The 26,015-nt window shown below is 42.1% G+C and overlaps 1 protein-coding gene across 11 annotated transcripts in view; it reads left to right on the forward strand.

The window, feature by feature from the left end:
• Window positions 1–26,015, forward strand: part of TSPAN4 (tetraspanin 4) — a 379,559-nt gene that overhangs the window by 264,886 nt on the left and 88,658 nt on the right. Inside the window, exon 1 of one of the 11 annotated variants that reach the window (XM_015863763.2) lies at window positions 21,328–21,381. The exons of the other annotated variants lie outside the window; for them this stretch is intronic. Coding sequence (XP_015719249.1) covers window positions 21,343–21,381 — 39 coding nt within the window. The 5' untranslated portion in view covers window positions 21,328–21,342. Of the gene's footprint in view, window positions 1–21,327; window positions 21,382–26,015 lie in introns of those variants that run through there. 11 annotated transcript variants of the gene reach the window in all.

The raw sequence follows: 26,015 nt of genomic DNA on the forward strand, positions 1-26,015 counted from the left end.
GCAGCAGTAAAAGTCCATTCCGTTTTTACAGATTGTATGTGGCACAGTATCAATGGGAAGCAGAACTAAAAAATTCAAGAAGGATTTTTCCATTATAGTGAAGCAGCTTTGTAGACCTGATTTAGCCTCTGGGCTTCCATGTCTTGTCCCCGTTCCTCCTTCTGATTGCCCATCTCAAAGCCTGTCAGGGACCATCAAGCAGCCCTTTTCTTCAAGGCACTTGCTTTTTTGTATGCCTCAGCTCCTCCTGACCTGACAAGTTTTCCATATATCCCTGTGGAGCAAGCCTAGGGGTGAAGGAGGTGCCTGGAACTTTAGAAAGATATTGGTCAAAATGCCAGTTTTGTTGTCATTCCCTATACAGTATAACAACATTGGAGCTCTGAGAAAAAGAATGAATGGAGATTAGGGGAAGTTGGGCACTGGTTTAGGAAGGGAGAAAGGGATAAAGCAGCACAGGTAAAGTGAGTGGAAGATACTTCAAGTAAAGTGGAACAGGTAATTGTTAAGGTCTAAAATGAAGAACAAGTGAGGTAGGTCTAGGGTCTCACCTCTCTTGTGTTGAAGGAAAGATGCGTAAAGAAGCAAAATCTCAGAAAATAACAGTGTAGGGAAGGAAACAGAGCTGAATCCTATCTAGAAAGGTCGCAGAGAGTCTGGAAACAAATATAAGGGTGTTATGTTGTCATAATTTTTTCCCATTTCAGAGATTAGGGTGAAAAGCAGTCAGATAGAAATGGGTACTTGAGTCTGAGAGAAACTGAAGTTGTTTCTGATGTCCTCTATAAGGAGTACAGTGCACTGACCCAACTGTAGGGATCTAGGGATGAATGGTACTGAATTCTGTTCTCAGGTACGAACATGAAGGTCCCAGTAATGGGGATATTTTTGTTCATAACAAACATTGTTTACAGATTTTAGAGAAGTACAGCATTTTTTTTTCCTCCTTTTGCTAAAGACTTTGACATATTTGGTCCCAGTGAGTGCCACACTGACAGAATGCAATGTGCAAAAGAGGAAAGTCCACTAAGGGTTAGTGCTAAAGATCCTTCAGTGTTTGCTTATTTATCCAAAGAAGAGAGACCACACTTTGCAATATCAGTACAGTTTTTCAACACAGGAAAGAAACAACAAAACAAACCCTTCTGTTTTTAATTTTATTTCTTCTTTTTCAGTCAACTTTAAGGTAACGCTGCATCCTGTGATTTCTTCAGAATATCCATAGAATTCTACCTACATCCCATTTCAGCTTGTTTTAATTTAAACGTGTTCTCAGTATTTGCATTGGTTCTCTGCATCAACTCTCTTCTTTAACAGCTGCCTACTATGTTACACCCATCTTTCCTTTTGAAACTCAGTCAAAACCGAAGTATGTTGGCTTGCAGTTTGTCCATATTCCCATCCTACAGACAGGTGGGAAAGCTTTAATTCTTTTAAAACTTGAAGTTCTTTTGATGCTGATGAAATGAAATGACATTAAACTCTGAAAAAAAAAAATATTAAAAATTAAAAAGGGGGGGCAGAAGGGGAAGGCAGAAATCAAGCATAGACTGCATCTTGCAGTGAATATGTTAATCCTGATAATTGCACTGATCCTACTAGATACAGATTAACTTCATGGGACATCTAAAGAGCTTTCTAAGAGTGCACAATTACTAGCAGGGAGTTTGGAAAGAGCTCTCTCAAATTCCCATTGGACAGCAGAGAAATTTAGATGTGTTGCTTCTTTATGGAAAATCAAGAGCTGATCTGTCAGCCTTGGCTCTGAGCAGCTGTCATCTGTTTGTGCTTTTTCTATCAGCAGTCAGGGTAAGCAGCAGCCGTGGCAGTAGCAACAGCAACACTGTCACTCAGTCTTTTTCTTTCTCTTGAGCCTCTTTTGCAGTGCTTTTGGGGTATCGTGTTCCAAGATATATATTGGGTATTCATAGAAAGATTACATCGTTGTTGGCATGCTATTCAAAAAGATAGAGTGATCCGATGCACTTGCCTTCATGTCTCTATCAGCATGTGGCCTGCTTCTATGTTGCCAAGCCATGAAGAAAACAAGGAGTGTTTTTCTCTGGTTCTCCTTTGCAGCCCTGTGGAAGTGACTGGCTGTGATGCTTATCATTTCAGTGTGTTGGCAAATTGCTTCTGCAGTCTCAAAAACTCTCTGTAACCCCCCTCCCTCTACTGGGCTACTTTTGTTGGGCATCTCTGACTGCATGCAGAGAGACTGCAAGTCGGATATATACTATTGAAGAGTACACAGTGATTATTTATTGACTACAGCATACAGTAGAGAGCCAAAACAAGTGCTAGGAGTCTAGCAGAGCATTAATATGTTCTCTAGTGCTGGTATGGTGACCCCAAGTGTGTGGTGAGTTCATAACCAGTTAGTCAGTTGGGAAAGGGCTTGCTTCTACTTCTCCTTCCACAGCTAAGCTGATCTTTGATAGTTATTGCTCTTTGATTCTCTTATTTTATTCTTTATTCTTGTTTTGTTGGTTTTTTTTTTAACTGCCTCATGGCAGTATTTTTCTCCAGTCATTGACTAGTACTGACTCCCCGGTTTCATTTCTTTCTGTCTTGCTTGGCTTTAACTTATGGGCTGTCTCATAACTCAATAGCTGTTTTTTACAAGAAAGCTGAGCCAGCGTCTCATGGCTGTTCTGCAGCATGCTGAGTGTTGGGTATCGGACTGCCAGACTCCAGGGGATGTGGTTGATCTTTGGGAAAGGGCTGCTAATCATCTGTGATGGTGTTTCTCTCCTTTGGAGGAGGAAGAGACAAGTGGCCTAGAGCAAGTTCTCTCCCTAACTTAATATTTTGCTAGAAGAGAGATAAAACTACTTTCTGCCAGTTAATTCTGGGAAGCTGAAGGTTTCTGGAAGTGGTGAGTATTACAGATTTTCATTTTTCCCATTCATTCTGAGAACAGAGTTATGGGTGAACTGACCTAATGCCATTCTGACAGACTACCAAACATAGCTTCTCATCTTCAGTTTCACTAACCAAACCTTCTGACTGCCTCTTCCTCCTCCTGTCTCTGAACAGTGAAATATTTAAAATGCCCTTTCTTCTGTTTTGCTGGGGTTTTTGTTTGTTTGTTCCCATCTCCCTGCCAATGCATTTGGCAGAATTCTGGGAACTTGAGTTTTCTTTTGTTCATTGAGATGTTCTCCTGGTGTGTCCTTGTCCTTATTCTAAGTGAACAGCATCAAACTTCTCTGGTGTATGTAGAACTGGACTGAGTCTCCACTATGGGAAGCTTGGCAAAGATCACTGACAGATATGAAAAGGGATATTTTAAAGTGTGTTAAGAGCAGTGGGATTGGAGAGAGCCTTTGAGCATCTCAGATAACAAGAATCCATTGAAAGTGCTCAAAGACATGAAAAAGTACTTAGGGTTCTGTGCTTTTGCAGGAGAGAGGTTGTCCCAGATGAAAAGCCTGAGTGAAGACCTCCAAATACAGAAATCAGAATCAAACCTGACTTTTATTTCCCAGGTTTTGCTTCTCAAATCTGCTGTTGCACTTTCATAAATGAGATGTCCATTGTGGCTGGAGATGACCCTGATGACTTATGCTCTTTAGCTCTTTTCTTTGTCATCACCCAGACCTTACATTTTTCTTCCCTGGTTTATTTTGCATTGAAGCAGGATTTGCATCTTTTGAGTCAGGGTTCCCTGAAAAGCTGTTCGTGTTTTCTCTTTGGTCCCTATGCTGTGGTAGTGATAGGTGCAGCCTGCTTCCATGCCCTGGAAATGTGAGCTGTGCAAAGGCTGTTCTCTGGGGATTCTGCAAGTCAGAATGCACCTGAGTCTGCTGCACATCCTGGGAGAAACGCTGCCAGTCTGTCACAAGGGAAATTATGACACAGAAATAATCTCCTGATAAGAATATCAGGACAGTTTGGCAGCTCTACAAAGCAGCAAGACAGATCCTGAATGGAAAAAGGAATTTAAACAATTAATTTGTACTGCCTGGCTTTGGCTGCACTTAGTCTCTCTGTGATAGCTCTGTGCCTATCCTTTGACTTGGATTTTATGCTGTAGCCAAGAACCTGAAGTTTATGTATGTGTGTGTAGACACAGAGAGAGAGATACACAAACATGAGATAATTAATGTGGGATGATTGTAAAAGAGCACACTGGAGTTGGTCCTGATAGACTTACGTCTGCATAGGTTTGGAGAAAATATTCAATAAACTTCAGAGGAGGCTCTTTCACTTGACGATATCAGGAACTAAGAAAGATCAAACTTTAGCATTTAGATGCATAAAGCCAGGCAGAGTGAACAACCCTGCGGGCTGACCAGAAAGGTCAGCGTGTTTGTCTGTAGACTGTGAGCATAACTTAGTTGACAGCCTGCAGAAATAGATGCGCCTTCCAGACCTGTGTAATTGGTACATCAGAGCCGAGTTGCTGCTCTTCGCTTTTCCTACATACTTTGTTAATACAGAGGGCAGATAAAATACCCAAAGGAACTGGATAAATTGAATTGTGAAACTGAGGTTCTTCTGAGACCAGTTTGTTGTCTGTATTTTGTTTTGTCTGTGCAGTAAATTGAGTGTTATTTATGTGCTTAAGACACTGAAGGAAGAAGAGACAGTATTATGGTAAATAATTTTGTACTCAGATGCTCAATCAGGGATCTGTATATTATGCCCAAAGACCAGGTTGTCTGAAGTCTGCTTTTCTCGGGAAATTAAATGATGCTACAGAAGAGCAGCAGAGATGAGAAACACATTAATTGAAATATGTCCAGACGATTCTATCAGGCAAGCTACGCACCATGCTATGGAGATAGGGGAAAAAGTATATATAAAAATCTCCCAAGGCCCTAAGAAAATTCTTTTTCAACTTCAGATCAAATGATCTGCATGCTCTTGAGCATCCAAGTAACACTCAGCAGCCATCTCTGAAGAAAGACTCTTTCAAATAGCACAGCAGTAGCTCTCCATTCAGTGCCTCAGCTCTGTTTGCAGCCACTGTGATGCCTTGGGGCAGGAAAAAATACTCGGACAAGGGAAAGATACAGTGTGTCTCAATAAGCAGGCAGCAGTGGGAAAGTTCTTCCTGATTCCAACTACTAAGCACCCAAGGCTGTGCACTGATACTTGACTTTGCCTGTGGTGTAATGCAGAACTGCAGGATGAGAATGATGGGAGTGTACTCCACACCCTTTTGGAAGAGAGCAAATAGATGTCCAAGTCGGAAGGGTTCTCTGGCAACTTTTAGTTTCATTTCCCTCTCTCCTGTTCCAACCAGTTAGGCCATTAAATTTCTTGAAGAAGCAGCATTCTGGTGTACATTTAAACATCTCCAGGCCCAAGCAAGCTGGTCACCTCTCCCAGTAATAATTTTTAATACTTAACTAAACTTTGACTGAGAAATCTTACCCTTTTTCAGGGTTTCATAATGTTCACATCGCCTCTAGTTTTATTCTTCATTGTCCTAAACATGTCAAAAGCTTCTTAGTTCTTTCATTATCAGGGTGAGTTTTTCTGCTCCTAAAACACTGTCGTGGTCTTCCTTGGCACATACTTGTCAAGCAGAACTGAGCGCCCAGTCTAATAATGATCTTTCCAATCACTGAATGGCTTGGGTTGGAAGGGACCTTAAAGTCTACCCAGTTCCAACTCCCTGCTGTGGGCAAGGCTGCCACCCACCAGATCAGGCTGCCCAGGGCTCCATCCAATGCTGCATGCGGAGAACTAGGAATTGCTTCTCTATGTTGTAACCCTTGTTAGGGCTGAGGCTGCCGCTTTTGCACATCTACTGTTCTCAGAGGTTGTTGTCTCTGTTCTTGAATATTTACAGTAATGGTTCCTGCCCAACTTGAATATACTATTCGCTTACCAGTGATTCTTTTCCTGAACTTAAGCTGCCAGCTTACCTACCAACTTGTGAGACTCAGTAATTCCCTTCTTTCATTTATACATTTATGTTATTGCCTTGAAGATATTTATAGAACGTGATTGTGTTCCTCTTGAGTCATCTCTCTTCTAAACTATTAGTTCCTCTAGCTTTCCTTGTGTATGACCCATTTGCCTAATTTTCTGGGTCACTGATGGAGAAGAGGATCTTACTGCCATACTTAAATGGAGTATGGGTCAAAGGAGAAGTGGCTGCAGCTGAGGACTAACCTTGAAACATATCAGAATTCTTTCAAGTGTGAGATACCAGAGTTACCTGTTCAATCCCCTTTTCCCTTCCCAGTTTCTGCTGAGACTGGTGTAAATTTAACTGTGCTAGCTTTTGGTCTAGCTTCTTGATTCTCAGTTTAGCAGAGATGTTAAGTGTTAGAGGAACCTCAGTCCATTTCAGTTCATTTGCATTGAAATTGTGAACTTGGCTGAAATGTGCTAATAAGCGCGCTCAGGCCTTTGATTCAAAATGATTTAATGCTGAATACATGCCTGATGTGCTAGGGCTGCTTTTACATTACAGAAATGATGTCGTATATTTGGTAGGTACCTGAACAATTTTCTTACTAGGTAGCCTGGGTACCTGCTGCAGTCTGGCTGTGAGACAGCTTGCATCTCAGCATGACTGCATAGTTCTAGAGCAAGGGTATGCTACATATACATATATGCATTTGTATGTATATATACAAATATTATGCTGTAGCTAACTTGGTGTGCTTGGAGCAGAATGTCTTGCTGAAAATAAATGCAAATCATTTACCTGTGGGAATGAAATGTACAGAGAGAGAGGCCGAGGGCTGTTGGCCTTCAAAAATAGATATTAAGGACAGGTATTTTCATGTTTCAGGTATATTAATTTACTCGGGCATCCCATTGTGTCTTCATTCTATGCATTTGCTATTTTCCAAACAAGATCAGAGCAAATCTATCAGCCTTCAGTTAAATAAATATTTCATTTCAGAAGAATAGGGCAAACAGTGCATTAGGCATGTCATTCAGTCTGAATCTGATTGCTCTGACCTAGTTGTTTGCACACAGTCCTACTTATTGAGCATCCTAAATTACAAATATGCTTTACTTTGGAAGGCACTTCAGCAGCAGTATCATGTCAAGTATAATAAAATAATATGATAGCTCATAAGAGATGATACTGTCTTTGGGGGAATTGTGAAGCAATGTCTGCTGTAACACTGATGTATGTCAGACACTGCTTTCTCTTCCTTTAGTTCTAATCTGCTTTTCCAACAGTCTGCTGGAAGATCAAGTGATCACACACCAGCCAAACAATAAGTCACAACCTCTATTTATTGGTGACTCTGTCAAAATGACAGCCTCAGCTCAGGCAGCTGTACCTTCGCTGGTTCTCCAAGTGGTATTTTCATCATAGTTACAGTGAAACATGAAGTAACTTTTTCATCCATTACTGTGTAAAACATTCCATGCGTGGTAAAAGAGCTCTCTCCGTTGTGCAGTAATTGACATTGGGTATCTCAGAGCATTGTAATCCTGGTGCTTATAGTGTCCCTCAGGCAGAAACAGCCATTGCTGTCAAAACCTCTCTGAATCTACGAAATGTACATAGAAAACAATGTGGCTGGTAGCTGCCCTAATGAATGTTCTGGTGATTGTCTATGTGGACAAGCTTGTGCTTTAAGTCTGGTGTCCTGCAGAATTTGGAGTTATCCTGTATGATGGTTTCCATATTGACTTAACAATTGGTGTTAGTTAATCTCCAGTGGAAGAGAGAAGAAAGAAAAACAGTCTTGCGAGTGCAGTATCAGCATCCAGACACTGTTTTGATTTGTTGTGGTGAGCTTTTGGGATTATTAGTAGGGAATATGGAGAAGTGCTTAAAGAAGCAGTGGCATAATGGGAGAAACTTTAAATTCATTAATCAGCATACTAGCATCTCCCCTTACAGACAGGTAAACCATGAAGCCATGAAAATAAATCCACATCATGAGAACACTTTCATAAATAAGAGTTGCAAAGAACAGCAACACTAGGCCTTCCTCACAAGTCTTGTAACTGAGCTTGCTTTAACTGGAGCATTGATCTTCATTTCTTTAGGGATGAATTGTGACAGCCTAAACGTGTTTGCGAGCGTGAATGCCATTACTCTTACTGGTGTGTATTTAAGTACAATGAAAGATAAAGGTAAAAGGTATGTCAGTATCAAATGCGTAGCACGTCCTCAGGTTTTATCTGCTGTGTAGTAGCTTATTTTGCATGCTTATGTCTAGATTATGAGTGCAACCTCATAGTGATTCTGCCATAGTTTCAGAGCAGTGAGTGGGAAGACTCCACAGAAACACACACAATCAACTCAAACAAAAAAGTGTAGAGCTTCCCCCACTCTCAGAACAAGAGCAACAGTAATAAAGCATAGTCTGCTCTTGCAGGTGCTATTCATAGAAGAACATCACAACTTTTCACACTCTGTTATTTTCTGTGTATGAAAACATATCTATTTTAATTTAGATTCTCTCCTCCTCTTTCCATCACGTATTTGAGAACCTATTCTTTTTACTCACTTATTAAAATATATTAGCAAACGTTAACTGTGTTATAAACAAACACATTTCAGTCTGTCCTCTCCTGATAAGGATTAACACAGGCCAGGCGTTCTTCCTCTGTTCATAGCTGCCTGAGAAAGCAGCCTTTATGGCAAATCTGTAAGCCAGTGATTGTGGCTGCCATGTGCTGTGGCTGCTGCTGAATTGTCTGGGAGTCTTGCCTGCAGAGCTACAGCAGGGAGGGGAGTCCTCTTTCAGATTTTCATGTCCAAGGCAGATGTATCAGCTGCCCGAGCCAACAGAAGAATTATCAAACAAATTAATCCAAGCAGAGCCCAGTTATCTGGCAGCACAGATTCAGGAACCTGGAGGTATAATGGTGATTGTAGAAATATTAATGGATGGCTTCCCTCTGAATGAGCTGAAATTTTTGAATGGCCTTCAAGTGCTACACTGCAATGATTATTGTGATCAGTCATTGATCTTGTCAGCATTGCAAACAAGTGATTTTGTGGATGCTGTGCAACAAGGAATGACAAGGCTGCTGGGGTGTACCTGGGTATCTGGAAGTGTCTGAGCATCTCAGGAAGTGCTACTTGCTGGTTATACTGTGACTGAAAGACTTAAACACAGACTAGACCTGAATGTCAGTCACACAGTGCAGTATTTCACTTCTGTATCGTGCAGCATCATGAAGCACCAGCATAGAGGTGAAACAGGAATATAGAGATACCAAAGGGCATTCTCCAGTGAGGCAGGAAACTGGGATGGTGATCCATTGTTGTAGGTCAGGTAACAGATTGCCCACCCCAGGGAAGCAGAGCTCCCCCATTACTGTTATTGGCATTCTGGAAAACAGTCCTGCTCAGGAAGATGGGAAAGGATTAAATAGCTCAATAATGTTAGCATGAACAGTTCTTTTTGGAGATGAGTGCTGCTGTGTACTCAGAGCTGATTTCCTGGAATTCTCATTCACATATTAAGTGTGGGAAACAAAACTGCACTGGGAGACGTTTGTGGATCTTTACATACAAATCATAACTTCTAGAAATGTACTCAGTAAAGTCATGTTTGTTTGTTTGTTTGTTTTTTCTAGATGTCTTTATGGTACTTTTCAGTATTTAAAGTCTTTAGTAGGTTCTTTGAGTCTAATGTTCTAGAGATGCATCACTGAAAGTGCACAGGTGGTTAAAAAGAAAAGTCAGTTGCAATTGCAAGTTGCAGTGAGAAGATACATCGTGTTCTGATGTATACTCAGCAGAGAAGGGCCTTTTAGGGTGAAAGTACATTAGAAATAATTGAACTGTACTGTACAGACTGAAGTAAAAAGTACATTATTTGGCTGTTTTATGCTTTCAAGAAGCATGTGTAATGGGGTGGTTCAAGAGGAGAGTATTGAAATCAGCACCAAGCTTTTAGAGACCGGTTCACCTCATTAGACCGTGGATTTCCACAATGTAAATGTGGAATTTTGGTGGCACTGCCAGGCAGGGGGGTTGGAACTTTGTGATCCTTGAGGTCCCTTCCAACCTGGGTCATTCTGTGATTCTGTGTTTTCTCTTGGTGCAACAGAGAGCTCGTTGTCTCCAGCATCCTTGGGGAAGCTGCTAAGGGCGAGTCCAAGGGGCAGGGCCAGGCAAAACAGCCCCAAAACCCCATGCGTGGGCTGAGAGATAAAGGAGTGCAGAGGCTGCTCGCAGGCTGCTACAAACACAGTATATCCCTACTAGCTGTGGCAGCAGCTCCCAGCAGAAGGCATGAGTTGAGGAATCAAAGTCTCTTTGTTTGCTGAGCAGATGGAAATGTTTGGCCACTTGGTGGATTCTTGTTACCGTCTGGACTGGAATTGCCCTTGTTTTTGTACCATCCAGCATTAATATTTCCCAAAGTTGCCCCTTAAGCAGAGTGACAATACTCTACAGCATATTAACAACATGAACATATCACAGTGAATGGCTTTATACATAATACAACATGGTCATTAGCCAGCTGTGCTCATAAAGCACCAGGCTGAGACAACAGGATGCAAACCAGCATCCACTGTTTCAGGCTCTCCTTGGAGGCAAGCAGAGCTCCCTGGCCCACATATTACAAGGGGCAGTGCTTTGTGTCAACAGTACTGTCCATCCCTAATGTGGGTTGTGCCATGTCAAAATGCCTCTAAGCCACAGGCTGGCTCAGTGAGGACATGCTGACTGCACAGCAGGCAATAGTCCCATGTGCTAATCACAGATTTGTTGGCTGTGGTCATCTGTAAACCTTCCTAGCTTACTGTCAGTCAGAGCTGGGCAGCTTTATGTCTTGTTATTTGCCATACATGTAAATGTTCATCCTGGTCTAATGTCTATATCTACCTATTCATCATATTGCTTTATCTCTATAAAAGTAGAGGAAGAGGAAATATCTGATGATACAGCATAGAAAGATTTTATTAGCAACAGTTATACTGGCTAAATTTGTACATCCATGCCAAGTTGTATATGTCATTTCTAGGATGAGTTGATAAAACTTTTATGATATACCACGTAGACTGCCATGTATTCAGAACATACCTCAGGAGCACCATTTCTGGTTTAGCATTGCCTCTTCAACAGTTGGAAGCATAGGAAATGGATCCAGTGCTGGTCCTGAGAGCTGCTTCTATAGCTGTCCTGCAGAGCTGGTATGCTCTCCTCATCCTTAAGGCAACTCAGACATTTGACTTTGATCCCAGTGGCTGAATACGAATCATGAGCTTCCAGAGGCACTTGCATTTTAATTCTTGCACTTAGCCAGAATGAATGTGGGCCAACTCATAGATGTCAATCCAGTAAAAGAAAAATAATTAAAGGCTTGCTGATATTTTATAGGAGGCTTTAATGATGTTTTGTTGGAGCACAGTGCAAAATAACGTTCAGATGTCCTGGAGAATGATTATTTTTTCATACTGGAATATACTTTTTGGATTGCTTTTAAATATGAAAGATGCTTCATCCAGTATTTCGGAATGTGTTGAACCAAAATTGGTTTTTTTTCTATTTTTGGTTGTTATATTGGTTGAATAGTATTTGCTTTTCTTTTGTGTGAGCACTCTCTTATTCTCTGATTCTGTGAATGTTTAACATGCTGATAATACCAATGATAGAAATGCTTTGTTTTAATGTCTGTTTTTCATCTTTGTACTGCAGGCAGCTTAACAAAGAAGGTCACTATAATCATTGTCATTTATGTTTAACAGCACAAAAATAATCAAGAAATGTCATAGTCACTCATTTACAATGTATGTGGCAAGCACTAAAACAAATCCTGTAATTCCAGCACCCCAGACCTGTCTCTCTGCCTCATAATGTTTGTGCAAAGACTCAGAGATGTAGGGTTTGGACAAGCTTGATTGCATGCTAAACCAGGGATTTTTGTGTTGCACACTTTAATTTATGTTGCACAGAGGAGCATAGGATGGATCTCTTTTAGAGATGCTTCTAAATCTGCCAGACACTTCAATTTGTGTATGACTACAAAACGTCAATCCTTTGATTCTGTATTTATGATGTAAGGAGTATTAAGCAGTTGGTAGCACTATTATTTTTATAGCAACTGTTTACTATGTTTTATATCCAGGGCTCCGTTGGATTGAGTTGGGGTGTGATACAGAATCCATCCGGTAGCACCCCCGAGGGAGCTAATGATGGGTCTGCTTCTATTTTTCTAGTTGGGAATAAGCAGTCACTGGCAAAGCAAAATGCAGCCCAGGTGAAGCATCGCAGTGCTGGGAGGGAGCCATGTGGAAAGGCAGGCTGATGTGAGGGGGAGGTGGGGTGAAGTGGCAGTCAGGAGCAGGCCTTAGCTGCTTGCCTTGTGGTTTTCTAAACTGAAAACCACACACAGGCAATGCTGTGGGTTCCCCATTTTCTTTCACATCTACATGCCTTGAAGGCCTCAGAAGAACGCAGTGAAGACTAACGTATCTCAAGTAAAGGTGAGATTGAACACTGTAGAGGTGACTGGCTTGTTTGTGAAGGAGGCTGTAACTAGACAGGTAAAAAGCAAACAAATGTGTCATTTCACAATTTTTATTTATTTATTTATTTATTTATTTATTTTTTTTTTTGCAGTGTTTTGGCTTGGCGAGTTATTGCTTACAGACTTGTAGAGATTTGAGGTTTTTGGAAAGCTCAGTGTAAAATCAAGTAGACAAACATCCTTAAAGGAGCAAAAGCATTTCCTGATAAATACCTGGAGGCAGTAAGGCCTGACCTTAACTTCTGTATCATTCTTACTCTACAGTAGCAGATCTCATGGGATGCAAATTAGAGAACAGATGATATTAGATTCAGATTTCTGGAGCCTTTGAATCCTAGACTTTGGTTCAGACTGAAACAAAGTTTCATAATCTTTTGACACAGACCTGCGGACTTGCTTTCACACCCAAGTGCAGAGGAATTAAGCTGGATTAAGCATCTAAGTTTATCTCAATTAAAAAACACCTCTTTTTGTCATGGGTGGGAGGAAAAACCTTGGAACTATGGTTCCGTACTATGGGCTCTGAGATAGCAACACTGAATGAGATCATTGTGAGGGGAAGAAGAAAACAAAACGGGAGCTGGCGTGTAGAGAGATTGTGCAACCAACAGCAAGCTGCCAATTGATGGTTTTAATGCTGCCCTTGTTTCCCTCTGCAGGGTTTCAAGGACACCCATCAGAAAAGCTTGCTGGGAAGCAATCTTTTAAAAAAGGGAGATTCTTTGTTGGCAGTTTCTGTTTGCTGGAGCTGTGTTATGAGATGAGGCAGTATTCCTTTAACAGAAGCAAAAATGAAGATTTTATAATAAGCAGTATTTCTGTGTAGTTTGTTCCTGTTAAAGCCACCTTTTATAAAGCTCTCCCACCTGGTGTTATCTCATACTAGGCTCAGGGTATGCCTAGTAGTTCTGTAGGAGCCTCAAATTAAGGTTACTGTACTCACTGTATTTTGACATCCATTCTCTTTTCCCTATAATGGATTCAGATATCAGTGGGCAGCTGTACAATATGGAAGCTGTTGCGCTTTCACATTGTAATGACAACAGAGCAAAAAAAAAATCAGGATAGAAAAAAATATTTTTATTTAAAAGATAGTGAATACATTCCCCTTTACCAGTGGTAACAGGCATTGCTTGGAGAGGAGGTTTCCAATTTGAATGTTATGTTCTCAAAATACATGACCAAGCTGTATGAAAGTGCTCTTGAGTTTTCATCCTATAATGCCTCTTTTCTTCTACAGACTGATTGACTATGTTCATATGTACCAAATGTCCCTCGTAAACATGAGTCACCAAATTAAACAAGGTCTTGTGGCAGCACCATTTATTTGCACAGCATTTGTTTCTGCCATCACGAAGCTGACCTCATTCACCGAGGCCATACTTCAGCCAAGGCAAGGGTTCTTCTCAAAACACCAAGTCTTGAAACGAACTCAGCTTCCCTCAGTTCTGCTGCTTTCAGGTATTTCTTTTCTGATGCACACACCTCTGCATTAGTCAGTGAGCACTTAAATAGAGCAGAAGTAATGTGGTGCTTTACTGTGGCAACTTTACATATAAATAACTCACCACTGGAGAGGTTGTTATTTGACATTATACATTCAGTTGTATGATAAGTATATGCTCTTGGAGACCTTTTCACAGCAGTCCTGATGGGAAAGAGAAGAAAGGGGGGTTTTATTTTTCAGTTTTGTTTTTCCTGCAGCTATAGAATTTGCACTGTAGGACAGAGCAGTTTTTCAGATGCCGAGGCTGCATGTTCTCAGTGTGACTGCAACTGTGGGGGGGAGGGAATTGCATATTCTGGGACATTATACTATAAAACACTTGGTTTGTGTTGTGATGAGTGCAGTCTTTTCTCTTGATCTCATCATATTCTCCTTGCCAGCAAAACAAGAGGATATAAAACACTCTTTAAATTTTTTTCTTTAATTAGCTCTGCCTAGTTCTTTTCTATCACATCTCATGAAAAATCATCTTGTGAACTCGCTGCAAAGTGTAACCATTGCTAAATACTAAACTGGTTAATCGTGGTTGAGTGAGAGTCAGGATTTGGTTTCCAGAGGATGCTGACATGCTGTCTGACACAGCTGTGGCCTCCCTGTCCTAATGCCAGAGAAGGAAGGAAGACATCTTGCAGAGCACCAGGACAGTCAGCTGCTTCATCTGCAAATTTGAGGATCTTGCTATTCAGACCTATTCTGTGCCTCACCACAACGCTCTCCTTTTTCTTTCTCACCAGACTTGATTTTGGTTGGATATATATTGGCATGCAGTAGCTTTCTCCATTCTACCACTCTACTGGTCGGCATAACCAGACTTCCCCTAGCACCTCATTCTGCCTTTCAGAGCTCAGGAACTGCTGCTGCAGTACCCTTTCATAATCTTTGATATCCTCCTGTTGCAATCTGCTGTATTAAGAGTATGGCCTGGGGTTTTGCAAACTATGCTTGCTGAGCAACCAAAAGCAGAGATTATGGGGTGCCATGTGGCTGTGACAGCAGCAGTGGCTGCAAATAGCTTTTGACTCCATGTCAGGCTGTGTACAGACACAGATGGCTCGTTATTCAGGCAGTATCCTGGCTTCTCAGGAGAAAAGAACAGCCCACCCCATTCTTGTTTGCATATTGTAGTTTGGGAACTTCTCACATAGCCACAAGCACAAACAACTCCTAACAGATCCTAGAGACTTGGATTGGCAGCGCGTGGAATTAGCAGATTTGAATTTGTGTCGGAATATCTTTACTCGGAAAGTCTGCAGTAATATTCTGTTGCATTTTATTGAACTTTTCCTTGCTGCCACAATATTGTATTTTTGAAAGCATCCAGCAGAGAGGTGTTTTATCTCTCCACCCTGCCTCTCAGCTCCAGTTCTGTGTGTGCAATTGTGTGCTGCTCATTCATTAACATATTACCAGATCCTTGTAGACCCAGAGTCAACAGCAACAAGAATGGAAAACAAAGCAGGTAGGCAAGTTTCAAATCCTGTTTTGGAAGAAGAGTAAAAAAAGTGAAGCGTGCTTCTTTTTGTTTTCCTCCTCCTCCTCCCTTGTGGTACTTTACAGAAACTTAAATTACTCCCTGAACTTTGCTGCCAAAATCAATAATGTAGTAGAGATGCGTACCGGGCCCAATATGTCACATTGAAAGAGATGGGGTTATTAGCAAAATAAATTAGTTTTGAAGTTTCTGGTCATTGGAGCCATTGCTATTGTAACCAGGCTGAAAAATCAGAAGTAACATCCTTTTAAATAATTCAAAATCATCTTGGAGATTTTTCTTTAAAAATATCCTGTGCCCGAGATGAGGTTCTTCAGCACTGTGCTTGGATTGAATTGAGATGCACAGTGCTGGATTCTTATTTCTTTTTATTGCTTTAAGGGCAGACTTTAATCTCTTTTATCCAGACCATTTCTAGTTCGCTCAGGAGTGTGCTTGGCTGACCTCTGGCCGCCCCTTCTTTTGAAGCAGCACTTATCAAATCAAGTCTGTTTCTATTAGAGGCAGAATGTTTGTACAAAGACCCTTGTCATTAATGTTCCTGTTCATATGGAGCTTGCTTATTAATTTTGACTGAATGAGCAAACTCTCATTTTTTAAAATTACTATCATTAGTCCTTTTCTTTGTTCTTTTCCTAGTGGGAACAAGAAGGGCATTATTTTCTGTGCTTGTACAAGAAAAGAATTGTGTAGATGCGGGGAGAACTGCTCTCAGACTGTTTTTAACTTGACCTGTTGGTGAAGCAAATGCACTTTTATTTTTCCACATACTTCTGAAGATTCAAAAAACACGCAGCTCCTTTTCCTCAATGCTGAATAATATTCATAATATCCTCACTGTTAATATCCATCTCAAAAGCAGATAAGACCTCAAAGAGCAGTTCATGCCAACTGACTCTAAGCCTCATTATTGCAGAACTGAGGAGGATAGAAAAAAAAGACTGAGAGCAAAAAGAAGTAGCTGACTGTCTGAAGTCTCCTTGCTGGTAGCAGTCTTTCTCAGTTTAAAATATTGCTTGTTTTAAGTGTTGTTGTTTTTTATGCCCTTTTTTTTATTAACTAATGTTTGTGAATAAGTTAGAAATAGGCTGATAGTAAACAATACTAATTGAAATGTAATTGCTTTGTGTAGCTCAAGTTGTAATTTAACCCGTGTAATGTAGTAATAGCTGCTGCTGTCAGGCTGAGAATTCTGTCCAAAAAAGAGACTCCTTCCTCTGAAGCAAAGCACAGGAGATAAATTTCAGGGCAATGTTGACATCTGCATCTCTCAGCCACAGATATGACAAAATAAGTCTTGCTAGGAGTCAGGGAATCTTTTTGCAGAGTGTTCTTTGGATGTGGTTGGCAAATGGGGAGGTAGCATTAGAGTGGTGCTGTTTGACAGGTCGCTTCATAGAAGGGAATAACAGCTCTGTGCTCTGCTTGGCTCTAGGAGAGGGCATAAGGATTTTCACAGTGTGTGTGCAGTTGTGTTAATAGCATGAGCATTATTCCTTTGAACAATGTTTAATGTTGCAAGCAGCAGCATATGCTCTCATTGCAGCATGCAGGCAATTGTTTGCATGTGAGAGTACTAGTTTTGAAGAGGAATTGCCTAGGAGGACCAAGGTTGTTTTTGAGGTTTACTGGGACATATGGAATCCATTACAAGCTTCACTGAATTTGTGTGTGGGAGAAAAGTTTTTTGTATTATATGTGCTGACCTACTCAGAGCCTTATGACCCAGTCTACTACTGAGAAAATACTGTACCTAAAGTCACCTATTCAGGCATTATGTTTTCCTTGTATCACTGAGCCCACTGGAGTGTCAGACAGTTCTCCTTCCCCCACCTCTGGCACTGCAGAGTTAAGGTACTGCCATGATTTAAGCATCCTCACCTATTTCTCTTAGTGCTTCTGTTCTGACTCCTGCTTTCCTGCTTCAAAGGTGCCAAGTGGATGGAAAGCTCAACCAAGCTGCAGCAACAGCAGCATTTGTGCAGAAAAGCCTTCACTTTTCTCACTGCAGGTATTAGTTACAAGTTTCTGTGTTGGTTTCCAGCAGCACCAATCCATTACGACCATAAATTGCAGAACTTTTAGACCAGAGGGGAAGGTCATGGCAGTGGGGTCCAAGCAATGCTCGCTGGGGATTGAATCTGTCTGAAGCCACATCAAATCATTAAAAATGAAGGCATCAGATGACAGTGAATTCAGATCCCATGGGTCACATTTATTTGGATTTTCACTGTATTTCTATTTGCAGGAAAAAAATAGAACAAACCACCCCGAATGTTGTCTGCTGCACAGCAGAGTTTTTGACAGTTGTTGGGAAGGACAGTCAAGAGTTTACAGTAATTTCACAGAATAACAGCTTGGTGGCAGACAGACAGACTGTGTGTTTGGCCTCTAACGTATTTTGGTTGTGTTCTTCTGCCTGAAATGGGTGGGTCAGAGACAGCCCTACAGCATGAGAGGAACTTGCCCCTTCCCTGGGACAGTGGTGTTGAAGGGGAAGGGGCTGTCAGAGAGCCACTGACAGAAGCTACTTGGAGGACGGAGAAAAGTCCTTAAGGACAAGACACTGTTTTCTACAGAAAGGGTCTGATGGCAGGAGTGAAGCTTGGGGGCAAGGACCTGCTTGCAGAAGATCAGATGAAGGAAAAATTGGTTTTCACCAGTTTCAATTTCTCTCTCCAATGGGCTTCTTTGAGTTTTCTCTTTAATTAAAAAGCTAAATACTCTATTTTATATTCTAGCACAGACTGCCTTTTTAATTTAAGAGCCCTTTGGTCTTTTCTGTGAACTTAGAAAGGGAAGGCTTTGAATCCTTTTGCACATTAAATGTAAGTTAATAATTCTCTCTGTCCTTGCCTTTTGCCACATGGCGATACTAAAGGGCAAGGTAAAGGGGTAAGATCCTTACACTGACAAGAGCAAAACGTCCTTGACCCCATGCTCCGTAGCTCCTCCAAGCATGTGGACTGCAACTCAAAGCATGAAAATGAGCAAGTGTCAGTGTTTGTAGTAGGTCCCTAGAAGCATGGCGGGGAGCTCAGGTTGTGAAGTTGTGCTGTTTTAATTTGAGGAGGCAGAAAGCCAAGGCAGGTGGACAGCTGAAGTACCAACAAAATACTAAACTAAATGCAGATTCTGTGTCCAAGCCTCCTCTGCTTTCAGTCAGTTCCCACTGGGACGCTCTGTTCCAGTGCCCTTGTTCCGTTTGACTTTCTTGCTGGAGAACTGGAGAGTATCCAATTTTTAAAATTACCTCAGCTTTAATTTATTCTGCTTTGATGTTCATAGCACCATATATCTAATGGTCCCCATATCTTTTCCGTAGTCTCCGAGGCTATAATTTACCTGCCCAATTTCTCAAAGGCAGATACCACTTACTTTAAAAATTATGTATAATTTTAATATCCCTGTGTTTATATAATATATGAAGTTTGTGGGGTGAGGGAGGAAGGGAGAGGATTTATGTTTCATGATCGCTTCCAGTCATTTTAAAGACAAATGATTTTTGGTTTTATAGAGACATTTAGCAGGAATCTGCACAGGTCCAGCATATTTAAGGTGACTTCCATGTGGCAAAAAAAATGAGCAAGCTGTTCTTCCTTAGGGCTTAGTGCTTTCCTCACAGACCTGGGTGTGATCCAGCTAAATGTATTCTTTTTCTTTGAACAGGTTGGCTTTTTTAAAGAACAGAACTTACAATAGGGGAGATGAGAAAAAAGACATGTGAATTAGGAAGCACAGGGTTTTAAATGCCAGGGTTTAGAAACAGAAAGCTTGATTCCACATTCCTGTGGGACATCTTTATGTAAGCCTGGAAATGCAAAAGGAAAACAGTGAAATAAAGCAGTAGCACCTGGTAAGGCCCCTTTTTCAGAACAGGTTAGCTTTGAAATAAAGATCAGATCCGGGGCCTTGTTTCCCACGTGATTGTTGGGCTGCAGAAACGAGAGCTGCATCTCATCAGAAGAGAATCACGGTGAGAATAAAATCCTGAAGACTGGCCATGTGAAGCACAGGCTGGCTCAGAAAAGCCAATGTGAGTGAGATGCCCCATGGTGCGTGCAGCTGGGGAAGCAAGCTGCCATCCAAGGTGAGTGCCGATTCCGGACCCTGTGGCTGCCTACAGCTCCCTGCTGCTGACCAGGCACAGCAGGATCTCTGTTTCCTGGTATCACTGCTGCGTGCTCGCTGCTATCTTGGCATTACGAAGATCGCATACGGTGGAAGAGGATATGAGCCAGTTTTCTGTGAAGTATGTTAATACATCTTCTCTCACACATCTACTAGCTGCAGAGATACCCATCGCCTTTTGTTTTCACCTGTGCAAATATGCTCAAATGGAGACAAATGCTCACGTGGCTCATGGTGGGATAACTTTCTTAAAGCCTGCTGGGAGAAAGAGAGCTATAGAGATCTGACTTTATGAATTCTGATTGGAATACAGCAGCAGCAAGTATAATTTAGCAGCTATTAGCAATAGAAACATTATGTCAGACTAATGTTCCTATTTTGGTCTATGCCTGAAGCAACTGGTCGGGCTTATGAAAGAGATAACTTCTTGCTGTCCAAAATTAACTGTTTGTTTTAGGAGAAAGAGGAAAAACAAAGATGCTGCTTGTGTCATGACTGTGCCACCCCACAGATTATCCTAGGCAATGTGGATCACTGTCTTGTGTCTTCCTAGCAAGCTGTCTGTTCCTTTTTCTTCCCCTTTTTCCTTTTTCCTCCATAGGTGACAAAGTAGATTGGCTCTAGCTCACCCCTCCTGGCATGCCATATGTGCTGTGCAATGCCCTTCTTCACTAGATTGTTCCTGCCTTTGTGGAGGTGGAAATTTATTCCTGGAATCACTCCAGCGTCCAGCTCACTTTCACTGTCTTTATTAGGATGGAGTGCAGCCATCATTGGTGAGAGTAGCAGTTGGTAGGAAGCAGGAGATAACTGCCTGAAATGAACTCTGCCTCCATGGGGCACAAACTCACTTGGTGGCATCACAGATCTCTCATTCCGGCTTAAATCACCTTCCTCCTTCTGGGCAGTAGCTGTTCTTAAATATGTTCTGGGAACCATATGCTCAGCCTGCTGCCCTGTCACATCAAAGAATGGCTTAGGTTGGGGAGGGGACAGTCAAGATCATCTAGTTCCAGCTCCTCCACCATGAGCAGGGCTGCCCCTTTCAACCTGGCCTTGAATGCTTCCAGGGAAGGGGCATCCACAGCTCCCCTGGGCAGCCTGTACCAGTGTATCACCCCCCCTTGAGTAAAAGATTTCTTCATAACATCTAACCCAGATCTCCCTTCTTGTAGTTTAAAGCCATTTCCCCTTGTTCTGTCACTATCAGACCATGTAAAAAGTTGGTCCCCCTCCCGCTTGTAAGTTCTGAGCTCCAAGCCAGTCCCAGGCTTCAACACTCTGCCTGTAAAGCAATACATGTTCTCTCATGTAGACCTTCTTGGATGGCATCCCTGCCCTATTGGTGAAGGATGACTGGTGCAAAAGAAGAAATCAACTTTCCTGCTTGCTCACTGAGCACAGCCCCCTAGGTGCAAAGAGGCATTTGCTTCCTGTCTGACCATTCCTGCATCCAGCACAGCTTCATGCAGCTGGGCCCACATTGCTGCAACAGATGCAATGGTCTGATCTTTTGTCAGCCTAAACAATGTCATTCTATGTTTGTTTGGAGATGGGTTATGACTGTGAAAGGACAGCAAAAGCTTCTGAACACTTTCCATTCTGTGTAAGACTAACCAACTCCAGGTGGCCTTTTTTGGAGCTGAGTTTGTTGAGCAGCCTTCTGGAGTATCAGAAATGGTTAAGGCTGAGCCTGGCTAACTCCCCCAGCTGCAAGCAGTTAACTGATGAGAACTAGAGGCTGCCAGCTACCAAGGGGGAGGTGAGAGTCAGAAGAAAGCTGGATGTGCAGGATTTGGAGCTGTAGCTTGAGGACGGGAAAGGTAAGAAAGGGAATAATGGCCACAAAAATATTTTGTGAAATTTTGGGGGATGGTTGGAGGCATTGATGCTTTGGATACAGTTGTGCTGAAGGCTGGGAGACACTTGGCTTTCTGTTGCCTGCAGAGGGGAGAAGCAGCCTGGGAGTCAAAGGAGCATCAGAAAGGGGAAAAACCTAGCAGTGGTTTAGATGGTGTGGGATTTTACATTTGGAAAAGTAAGAGACAGCTGCAGCCAGGCAGAAAGATACCCTTATGTAATGCTTAGATGTCTCTAAGACTAAGTACTCCAACCCTTTGTGCCTTATGGTGGAATGGTAGGAAATATTTCCACTGGATACCTTTGACTTCTGTAAAGCTGGTGGTGTTAGCCTGCTTCAAGTGCTGTAGCAGTGTATACGAGGCTTATGTGTTGTGTCCATTGAAAGTTTTGCTGTACTGTGTAGCTGCACAGTTTGAGGGGAGATGTACTGTAACAGATTTAGTTACAGGGGGCACGGTGAGCGCTTTGTGTCTTCTGTCTTGTAGTGAGACTCGCATTCATGGAATCATTAAGGTTGGAGAAGATCTCTAAGATCACCTAGTCCAACAGTCTACCTACCACTAATATTTCCCTGCTAACTGGCATCCCTTAGTACCACATCTAAACACTTCATGAGCACTGATGCTCTTGAAATCTCTTGTTAAGTGTAGTCTTCTGAGTTTCCTTCTTGGTAGCAGCGTGCTGTGAGCAAAGATTGCAGGGCTGGGACATGGCTGAGCAGTGCTGCCTCCTGCTCTGCCCTGCCTGGGGCAGCTGTGTCCCCTTAAAGCTCATTAAATCTGCAGCACAGCTGGAGCCTCTCTGCTTCTCAGCTCTCTACTGGAGAGAGGTTGGCTCTTATGCTCCTTTGTGCTTTCTCCCAGACAGATTTCTTCTGTTGGTGCAAAGGGGGGAAAGCAGGAAGCTCTTGCATTTGGCCCACTTCTGGGTATAAGAATAAATTGTAATTATGGTCTGGACCCCATGCATTTGGCTGAGAGCAAAGCTCTACAAACCTGCAAACTTGAGCTTTCTGTAGGCTTCCTTTTGCCCTGCAAAAGGGAAGTAATCATACATCTTTTTGCCACCTCAGTGAGCAGGGAGCTTTATTAGAAAATGCTTTCGTGTCTGTGTCCTGCTTGGTTTGTTTAGCTCTGATTAGTTAGTAATTGTTTCATTACTGTAGAAATAGATGTCAAGTTATTTTTTATGTTGGTGCCTTCTTTTTTTCCTCCTTCCCCTGTTGTTTTGTGAACATTTCTTATAGTTATTTGCTGCAGGGAAAAAGTGAAAAGGACTGTGTAACAGTAGGCAGAAACTGAGAAATTGCCTTTGCTTTGGAGAGCTCTGCTTGTTGCCTTCAGCTGGCAGCAGTGAGTCCATCAATATTACATTCAGGTGTGAGCCTGAATGACCCTCATCAGCCTCCTTTCTTAATGACACCAAATTGTCAGCTGTTACTGAGAGGGACAGAACATTTAGGGCTTCTGGAGGATGGTGTGGCAGAGAGAAGGCTCCTACAGTTGAAGGGGGTAAGAAGAATGTGTGTGGTTGCAGTGAGTTGGCTGTATGCGTTCCCAAAAAATAACCTAGGACTCTTCTAGAGGCTGGGATCGTTAAGAGCTCCTGGCGGTTCTTATGTGCACAGCACTACCGTACACTAACAGTGTGAAAATACTAGTCCATTGGAACCTCTGGATAGGCAAAGAATGTTGTTAGGAATACCCTGCTCTGTCCTTTGCCTTGTGTGTCTGGACAGCAGAGGGTTTCAGGCTTAGTGCTTTTAAATCTGTTAAAAAGAATCTATGATGAGCGCAAGGCATTGCGGCCACAGCTACATTTCTGATGGCAGAGTTGAGTCTTGCATCCTTGTGACCTTCTGTGGCTGTGTGTCATGCTGGACTGGGCTCTTCTCAGCTGGGAACACTGCTGATGCTTTGGTTTTTATGGTAAACTAAAGAAGGCAACAGACCCTGTAAATTCAGTCTTCCTCTTGCCACGCCAAGGGGCTGGACAGATGCTTTTTACCAGAGGTAACTTCAATGTAGAGAAAGGAGCTGCAGAAGAGATCTTTGCATGTTATGAACTTGATGAATTATGCATGAAGCACAGCAGCCTGGTATCAGCAGTGCCGGTTATATGAGGGGGAGAGGCAGATAGCAACAATTTACATCACAGGTTTGCCGTGAAACAGAGAAGCAGCAGTGCAGGCTGCGAGGCTGAGGAAAGGAGTGCAGTTACTCCTTTGGGCCCCTGGGGTTGAGATATGTCAGTTGGCAGCGGGGGATGCAGGGCTTGCCTTGAGCTAAGTGTGGAGATGGGCAGAGAAGGTGGGAGGAGACGTCAGCCCTGTGAGCTGCTTGGCAGAGTCGCGCTGACTCCATCGGGTTGACAGCACCCAGTGTGTGCACGTTAAACCCTGCCATGTAATGGGATGGGACAGCTGACACCAGTGCATCCTGTCAGGCACTGTCCTGCAAAGCAAAGGTGGTTTAGAAAGAGGAAGCAGTGGTCGAAGGAGAAAATCTCGTTGAGGGTAAAGGTTGACCACAGAAAAATCAAACTGCGGCTCTTTAATATGAGGTCTGTCCCTGTGTGTGACCACTGGCTGGCAGAGTTCCTGCCTGTCAGATGTAGGGCACTGGCTCTAGTGGCTCGCCAGGAAATGCAGTGCCCAGAAGTTCTCCGTGCCTTCATAAATCAGCTGCAAAAAGAAATCAGCTTCTGTTCTTGCTGCTGGGGGTGCTACCATGCATTTGTCAGACAGCTATTTCTTTGTAGGGATGGTGGTAGGAACCTGGTTAGCTTGTAGTTGTGCTTCTCTTTCAACGAGATCTGCTTCTCCCATTGCTTTCTTTAAGTTTCTAGGTTCTGGTCACTCAAGAAAAGGTTCAAAGTCATAGGTGATGGAAGTGGGCTGCATCGCTATGAAGCATCTGTATATCAAGATAATATACATTTATCTTAAAGCATTGTTTATTCTCACTTTAAAAAGCACTGTACAAGCGAGGAAGTCATATGTTGCTACTCCATGGTGGTGTTTTCGTGTTCAGTTTACAGATGGAGAGTCTGAGCTTCAAAGAAATTCAGTCCAGCATTTTCAAAAGCCTGTTGTACTAAGAAACAAATATTTCCTTGGCCTAAAGGACTCAACACAAATATTGCATGTTGCTACAATTTCTCATTCTTTACTGCTCTACTGTATGTAGGTTGTTAAGAGGGTGGCTGTGATTGGCTGGGCCCCCTCTTCCCAGTCTGTCTCAGAATCCTGGATGTGATGAGGCTGTGTATTAGAGTCTTACATCTTACTAACCTCAGCCACAAGCAGCACAAATGGGTCTTGTTTTACTTCAGGCTCGCAGAGGATGCTCAGAAGCATAAGAAAGGAGGAAGCCTGGCACTCTTAAAGAAAGGTCTTTGTCCTTGTCTGGATTCCAGCAGAATTCATGCTGTGAATTCATGTGAAGCTTTCCTCGAGGTTAAAAAATGTTGGTTTGGTTACTGTGAAATGGTTAAACAACACAGATCAAATTAGAACTCTCTAGACAGTGGACTGGCAAAGACTTGATTCTGGCTATAAAATATCCCTGGTACACATGTGACACAGCAGTGTATCACTGCTGTGATTTTAATCAGGATTCACCAATTTGTTCTATTTTCTGTTTACTGCTGTGGACATGTGTGGGGTAAAATATAAACCACTCCTCTAAACTGTGAGCAGTAAAATACATATTGCGCTTCAATTGTTTCCATTTTTTGCAGAACTCCTTTATAATACAATTAAGTATATGCCCAGGGAGGTATTGGATTGAATTACTGGGTATCTGCCTTCCAGCACTCTCACTTTCTCTCAGATACCCCATACATAAATTATAGGAGTCCTTTGGGAACCAGGCATTTGTATAAGTGTTAGCAAAAATATCTGAAGCTGCACACAAACATCCTCATTTCCAGAGATGTTTTGTTGTTAACTTCTTACTAATCCAAGTGCTATGAATATGGGCTTTAGATCTCTGCTCAAGCAAGTGTTTATGAAAATCTGTTCCATGTGCAAGTATGAGAAACATCTGGGGAAGATGTGAATCACATACTCTGGCCGAGCTTAAATAAAAAGGAAGAGGGGAAAAATAAGTCTATTACCTGAAATGAAGGCTTGGGTAATCCTTATTCAGGCAAGGTGTTTGTAATCTGCAAATAACCTTCTTTGTTTGCTTATGTTTTTGTTGTTTTCTTTTAATTTTCAGTCCTTTGTGGAAGATGAGGTAGGTGTGATGTTTTTTCAAAGATGCCAAGGCGGGAACCCACTCCTTACTGGGAAAGAAATTGAGGCCAGCATAACATGTACCTTGTGTCAGCTTGGTTAAGACTTCTACTGTTATTAAGGTAGTCACAGTAAAGCAGAAGTAAATTTTTCATAGTGTTCATCTCCTGAGTTATCCTGGATTCTAAGATAATCTAGAACTTAATAAGCAGTTTAAGTGAAAGTAAGTGCGTGCATGTTTGTACTGAGTTAAACATAACAACTTTGACCAGCTTGACTTTTGAATTCGCATCATTAACTTGTATATGGGAGCAATACATAAAGGTTTAACAAGAGTTGTGGAGACTCCATAAC

Source organism: Coturnix japonica, chromosome 5, assembly GCF_001577835.2.
Source record: "Coturnix japonica isolate 7356 chromosome 5, Coturnix japonica 2.1, whole genome shotgun sequence".
In the NCBI taxonomy this organism is placed as follows: domain Eukaryota; kingdom Metazoa; phylum Chordata; class Aves; order Galliformes; family Phasianidae; genus Coturnix; species Coturnix japonica.